Source organism: Otolemur garnettii, unplaced genomic scaffold, assembly GCF_000181295.1.
Source record: "Otolemur garnettii isolate 467f Iridium unplaced genomic scaffold, OtoGar3 scaffold00020, whole genome shotgun sequence".
NCBI classification, from domain to species: domain Eukaryota; kingdom Metazoa; phylum Chordata; class Mammalia; order Primates; family Galagidae; genus Otolemur; species Otolemur garnettii.
Window position 1 is genome coordinate 63,066 of NW_003852415.1, and position 7,232 is coordinate 70,297.

Below are 7,232 nucleotides of genomic sequence, written 5' to 3' on the forward strand. Positions count from 1 at the left end.
AAAAAAAAAAAATAAGCACATGCCACCATGCCAGGCTAACTTTTAAATTTTGTTTTGAGGAGATGGTGTTTTGTTATGTCGTTTGGGCTTCATTTGATATTTTTATTTTTATTTTTATTTTTTGAGAGAGAGTCTCAAAAGCTATTGCCCTGGGTAGAGTACTGTGGCATCATAGCTCACAGAAACCTCCAACTCTTGGGTTCAGGGGATCCTCTTGCCTCATTTTTCTATTTTTAGTAGAGATGGAGTCTCGTTCTTGCTCAGGCTGGTCTCAAATTCATGAGCTCAAGCAATCCACCTGCCTCGGCCTCCCAGAGTGCTAGGATTCCAGGCATGAGCCACTGTGCCCAGCCTGATTTGATATTTTTAATTAGGCATTTATATATCCTGCATGTGGTCATAAGAATTGTGTTATAATTTGGAATTCCCCCAAAATACCTTAAACATTGCCTAACACCTAGTGAGTATTCGGTGCTTCTTTCCCTAGCTACATTGTTAGTTTCTCTTTATTTTTGAGACAGAGTTTCACTGTGTTGCCCTCAGTAGAGTGCTGTGACGTCACAGCTCACAGCAACCTCAAATTCTTGGGCTTATGCAATTCTCTTGCCTCTGCCTCCCGAGTAGCTGGGACTATAGGTGCCCACCACAATGCCTGGGTATTTTTTGGTTGCAGTTATTGTTGTTTAGCAGGCCCCAGGCTGGGCTCGAACCTGCCAGCTGCAGTGTATGTGGTGAGTTCCCTACTCACTGAGCTATAGGCACCAAGCCTACATTGTTAGTTCCTATAGGGACTGTTAACTTTCTGCAGTGGGATCTGGTACAGTGCTGAGAGGAGTTCAACAAATGTTGTCTGGCTAGATGTCAGGCCCGCTGACCACTTCAAGAAATAGAAGTTGACTTGTGTTGATTCGGCCTTACCTGATTGTGTCGTGTACATCTTTCCCAAGGCTCATTTGCCCCAGTGCTTGTGCAGCTGCACGCCTCACTTTCTTATTCCAGTCATTCCACATCAGCTGGATCAACTTACGTTTCATATCCTATAAAAAGGTGCAGTAATTAGCTATCACTTATTGAGTGTTATTTTGTACTTGACAACTTGTGCTAAGTATTTTTATATCCCTTAATCTCTCAAACAATCCAATGGGGGCAGTTGTTATTACCATTCACAGATAATAAAATGAAGGCTTTGATTAACTTGCCTAAGTTAACCTGGTGAGAGCTGAAACAAGGCTCAAATCTGGGTCTCATCCTTTAATTTAATCTATGATCCTTAACTCATCTCAGTTTGCCTGGGCCTTTCCTGATTTTAGTACTGAAAGTCCTAAGTCCTAGAGAAACCAAGATAGTTGGTCACCCTGTAAGTGTACTTCTCAGAAGGGTAGGGACAAGATTACTACATGATGATTGTGTAATGTGCCCAGGCAGTTATCCCTGATGGAAACATCTCCTTTCTTCCCCCCTCCCCACTTGGTACTTGATATGTTCCTTTAGGATTTAGCTCAAAAATTCTCTTCTAAGGCAGCACTGGGTAGTACTCTGGCCACATACACGGAGGCTCACAGGTCTGAACCTGGCCTGGGCCTGCTAAACCACAATAACAACTGCCACAACAACAACAACAAAAATAGCCGGGCATTGTGGTAGGCACCTGTAGTCCCAGCTACTTGGGAGGCTGAGGCAAGAGAATTGCTTAAACCCAGGAGTTTGAGGTTGCCGTGAGCTGTGACATCATGGCACTCTACTGAGGGCAACGTAGAGAGACTCTGTCTGAAAAAAAAAAAAAGACAGAACTAATCCAGTTGGAAACATCTTCAGGGGTTACTATGCTGATGGCCAGATCTCGTGTTTCCCATGTCAAAATGTGAGTGGAAGGTGTTCACTTCTTATGGGAATGGCAGTGTTCTGGGCCTTTCTGGAGATACCCAGTGTTCATGGGAGGAAGGAAAAGATCTTATTTGGACAGCTGAAGATGACTGGGAAATAATGGGAAAAAGGAGATAGGGTGAAAACCTAAGTGGTGGTCAGGGTTTCCCTAATGCTGTGGTGTCACAGCTCACAGCAACCTCCAACTTCTGGGCTCAGGCGATTCTCTTGCCTCAGCCTCCTAAGTAGCTGGGACTACAGGCACCTGCCACAACGCACAGCTATTTTTTGTTGCAGTTTGTCCGGGGCTGGGTTCAAACCCACCACCCTCGGTATATGGGTCCAGCGCCCTACCCACTGAGCCACAGGCACTGCCCAAGTCCCTAACTTCTTCACAGAACTTTAACCCCTAAGTTCAACCTACACTAATCTCTCTTGGAAAAGTTTTAAGAGAGTACCTTAATTTACTACTTGTTCTTAAATCATTCGTGTATGTTAGTCTTGTTCTTCCAACTATAATGTCAGTTTTTTGAAAGCAGGTACTGTGGATTTTTTTTTTTTTTAATAGAGATGGGGTCTTGTTCTTGCCCAGGTTGGAGTGGGGAATGGAGTGGAGTGCGATAATAGCTCATCACAACCTCGTTCCTTAGACTCCCAAGTAGCTGAGACCAGAGGAACAGGTCATCACACTTGGCTAATTTTCTTACTTTTTCTTGCAGGGTCTCCTAAGTTTTCCAGGATGGTTTTGATCTCCTGGCTTCAAGCAATCCTCCTGCCTCAGCCTTGTGAGTTATTGAAGGGTCTTTATTTTACATATGTGTGCTGAACACTCAGTGACCCAGCAGAGACCTTTGTATAGTTGATTTATTGGGCAGCTTAAATCAGTGCTTGTCAAACTATCTGTAATGAAGGACTAGTTTTGAAGGGAGAAATATGTCATTGGCTGTTACTTTTGTAAAGTCCATTGATGCTGAGGCAATGTCAAATTCCTATAAAAGATCTTTAAACTCCTTTCAGTTTTTGTGCTATTTCATTGAAGCACTAGTTTAAGTCACAGAAAGACATACTGGTATTTGATGATAGTTCTGGGCTAGAACTAAGATATAATAATTTTGGGACAGAGATGTATTTGGTAAGAATAGAATACTTGAGAGCAGCAAAAAGTGGAAGGGAGCCCAGCCCTTCTTACACTTTCTGTCCTGGAAGTAAAGAAAGCAGTTTACCAAGGAGACATTTCCATTGATCCGGGACAGAGCCCGGCAGGCCACAATCCGGTCCTCCCATTGACTGCTGTTCAGCTCCATGGCCAGCATGGCATTTATCAGGTTCTGAGGAGGGAAGACTTATGTAGATAGATTCACAATCACTTTTAGAGATACTGGAACCTTGAAGTTCCATTCTAACATGGCATCCTGCATAATTAACGTCACAGTACATGAGATGCCCCTCCCTAGCAAAGGAAAGGGTGGGTTTACAGGACATATGTCACTTTTCCATTTAAGCCAACCAATCGTAAACCAGGGGGCAAAATACAGATTTAATAATCTGAACAGAGAACTCTTGGGACCCACCCTTTCTGACTTTAACTACTTTTATTCCTAAAATGATTTGCATATGCCTTAATCTTTGTGAGTTTCACATTTCACACCTTGTAAGTTTGTGCAGATTTTCATGGTAAACTTCTAGCAGTAACAAGTTCTATAAGTCACAAATCTCCTTGCATACATAGAGACCCTTAGCAACCTACTTTTCGCATTCAGGTAGCTATTGTAACTTCCCCTATACACCTCTACATTCAGGTTCACTAACATTTAGTTCACTTTTGCCTATGCTGAGATTATCCTACCCAACTGTCTGCATTTTAGATTTCTTGCATGCACAGACCTCAAAGACCCAAATGTTTCCCAAAACTTGGTTGTAATGTACACATACTGTCTTCCCACTGAGATGGCTTAGCAGGATACAAGACCGGTCTTCAGTGTCTTCATTCTTCTTATTAAACAGCTGGTGGAGGATCCTCTTAATCACAGGATACGTGACAGCACCTTCTACAGCTAAACACTGAGCAGCAGCCCAGCTGTCCACGCTGTTACCTGCCACAGTGCAGTGAAAAAAGCAGCTCAGAATGGTGATCTGTTTTCTCCCAAAAAGAACAGCCTTTGGATTGGTATCCCAGGCTGCTTCCTGCCTGATATCTCCCATCCCTGCACCCGCTTTAGTCTAGAATCCAATCCCTTATTTAAGCCATATTTAAATAGATCATATCAAGGTTTTAAATATAAACCTCAACCCGAAAAGTTAAATCTTGCAGGCTCTTGTTAGGCAACAGCCATAAGGCACTTCTGGTCTTGCTGAAGGATGCAGTTGTTTTTCCCCACTGGAGACTAAGATGGTTGGGGTTTTTCTAACACAGAGAAATGAAACTGTTCCATGTCTAGGGTGGCGCCTGTGGCTTGGTCGGTAGGGCACCAGCCTATTGCCTAAGCCCTGGAGTTGGAGGTTGCTGTGAGCTGTGACACCACAGCACTCTACCGAGGGTGATAAAGTAAGACTCTATCTCTACAGAAAAAAAAAAGAAAGAAAGAAACTGTTCCATGTCTGTATGCAGAAGGCCAAACCAGCTAGCCTGTTGTTCCTCTCATCAAGGCAAGGAACAGCACCTCTTAGAGATAGCAATTAGGCACCTGCAGCCTACACCATGATAGCTGTTTTGATTATATGACTCCAATAATGCATGTAGATAATGCGTAGAAGTTAATACGCAGATAGTAAAAGCATGATGTGTTCAGGTGGTGATTTTTTAATTTTCGAAAAGTATTTAATATTGCTTCATCACTTTTTTTTTCTGAGATGGAGTCTCACTACATTGACCTTGGTAGAGTGCTGTGGTATCACAGCTCACAGCAACTCAAATTCTTGGGCTTAAGCGATTTTCTTGCCTCAGCCTCCTGAGTAGCTGGGACTACAGGCACCCACCACAATGTGCAGCTATTTTTTGGTTGCAGTTGTCCTTGTTGTTTAGCAGGCCCAGGCCAGACTCAAACCTGCCACTTTTGGTGTATGTGGCCAGCGCGCTATTCACTGAGCCATAGGTACCCAGCCTTCATCACCTTTTGATTTAAAAAATCAAGTTGTATTTATGTAAAAATGAAGAAGGCATGGTTTCTAATCAAATGCATCTATGAAAAGCTTAGTCCAGGTACCACTTGGTGGCAGTGTACCTATTTTTTTAAAGTGCTTAGGAAGAACTAATTTTTATTATTTTATTATTTTTTTTGAGACAGAGCCTCAAGCTGTCACCCTGGGTAGAGTGCTATGACATCACTGCTCAGAGCAACCTCCAACTCCTGGGTTCAAGCGATTCTCCTGCCTCCGCCTCCTATGTGGGACTATAGGTGCCCACCACAACACCTGGCTATTTTTTGGTTGCAGCCGTCATTGTTGTTTTGGTGGGCCCAGGCTGTATTCGAACCTGCCGGCTCAGGTGTATGCGGCTGGCACCTTAGCCACTTGAGCCACAGGTGCCGAGCCAGGAAGAGCTAATTTTAAATGTACTAGTAGAGGTTAGGCACAGTGACTCATGGCTATAATCCTAGCACCTAGCTATAATCCTAGTCTGAGGTGGGGGATTGCCTGAGCTCAAGACCAGCATGAGCCAGAGCAAGATGTCATCTCTAAAAATAGCTGAGCATTGTGGCGGGCACCTATAGTCCCAGCGACTCAGGAGGCTGAGGCAAAAGAATTGCTTGAGCCCAAGAATTTGAGATTGCTGTGAGCTGTGATGCCATGGCACTCTACCAGGGGCAACGAAGTGAGACTCTGTCTCAAAAACAAAAAATGTACTAATAGAAAGCCAAAGGACTAGGACTGGGAAAGGTGACAATGAGATGTCTCTTTATCCCACATTCCCAGCTCAGAAAGTTGTGGGTAATAACTCACCCTTAAGAAGGACAGTCTGCATGATGTCCTGGGCACGGGGATCATGTGACTGTATGGCATATTGGCATATTGCTGCTGCCATCTGTACATTGGGATTCTTGTCACCAAGAGCAGCCTCCAGGGTTGGCTGTAGAGCCTCTGGCAAGTTCTGGATAAGTGGGATTTTCAAAGTCTCCTTGTCTGTGTCAAAAGAGCCAGATAAGAGTACTAGCCCCTTTGTTTTTCTCTCCCACACAGCTTCCTTCCCACAACCATCTGGTAGCCAACCTCTGTCCTGGCTGCAGATGCTTACTGCAAGGTAAACCAAAGCTCTGTATGTTCAGGGGTTAGAGTGCATTTCTGTGCTGGTATGCCAGTTCCCGGTCTTTTATCATTTGGCTCTAAAGATCTGCTCAGGCTGAAGAAGAATGTTTCTAGCTAGGCTATGGTGACCTTCACCATTAGTTTTGGTAATGAAAATAACCTGTTTGTTCCATGAGGATTTATATTTTTAAGAATAATACCAAATATATTTAGGTAGTGTTTTCACATTCATTATCTCATTCAACCTTCTAACCCTGGTTGAACCAGACAAGGCAGGTATACTACAGACCTCACCAGCGGTCTAAACCAGTCTTTTTAGGTTTAATTAAACATTCAGATTCACAAGACTATCTATCATAGGCAACACAGGGCACCAGAAGGGACAGGAGCAGTTTGTCAACAGGCAGTAGCATCAGGCATTCCTTTTGGCTGGAGCTCTTGAGGCTGTTTGCGTCACATTTCATAGAGCCTTCTAGACAGGTCAGGAGGCTGGAGTTCACTCTGGGTGAACTTGTGCTTTACAGGAACTAGTATCTTATAGATATAACAACTCTACAGATGTAAGTCTAGGGTCCACAAAGGGCATACCTGTTATAAGTTACAGCATTCAGGGAAGCCCAAAGTGTGGTGTCCCTTTCAAGTATTTATATTTCACTTAAGTTCTTCCTAGTCCTAATGTAACTTATCAGTCAGGGTTCATTTTTAATCATAAGCAAAATTATTTATAGTTATTAAATGCATAGAAAGATAGCTCCTATCCTTATTAGGGAAACGGGTGCATATTTAATGTTCAGATTCTTAAGTAGAAGGGGAAAAGGTTTTATTATTCTTCCATAACTATTCTCTATTTTATAGATAAGGAAGTTGAAACTTAGAGAAGTTAGCTGATTTTCCAAGAAGTGGGACAGCTGAGCCTATGACTCAGATTTTAGGATATCTAGTTATCTGTCCTTCTTATTAATGCTGTGGGCCAGTATGCCATCAGAGGTGTCCAACCTTTTTTTTTCCTTCTTTGCTGTACATTGAAAGAAGAGCTGTCTTGGGCTACACATTAAATACACAAACACTAACAAAAGCTGATCAGCAAAAGAGAAAACAGTCCATGCATAATTTTTGTAATCGGGCAC

At 43.1% G+C, this 7,232-nt stretch overlaps 1 protein-coding gene across 1 annotated transcript in view; it reads right to left on the minus strand.

Annotated features, from left to right (window-relative positions):
* HEATR4 (HEAT repeat containing 4) overlaps window positions 1–7,232 on the minus strand; it is a 37,818-nt gene that overhangs the window by 17,879 nt on the left and 12,707 nt on the right. Inside the window, exons 6-9 of the mRNA XM_003787044.2 lie at window positions 5,803–5,982; window positions 3,796–3,956; window positions 3,087–3,191; window positions 919–1,037 (exon numbers count right to left, since the gene is read on the minus strand). Coding sequence (XP_003787092.2) covers window positions 919–1,037; window positions 3,087–3,191; window positions 3,796–3,956; window positions 5,803–5,982 — 565 coding nt within the window. The remainder of the gene's footprint in view (window positions 1–918; window positions 1,038–3,086; window positions 3,192–3,795; window positions 3,957–5,802; window positions 5,983–7,232) is intronic.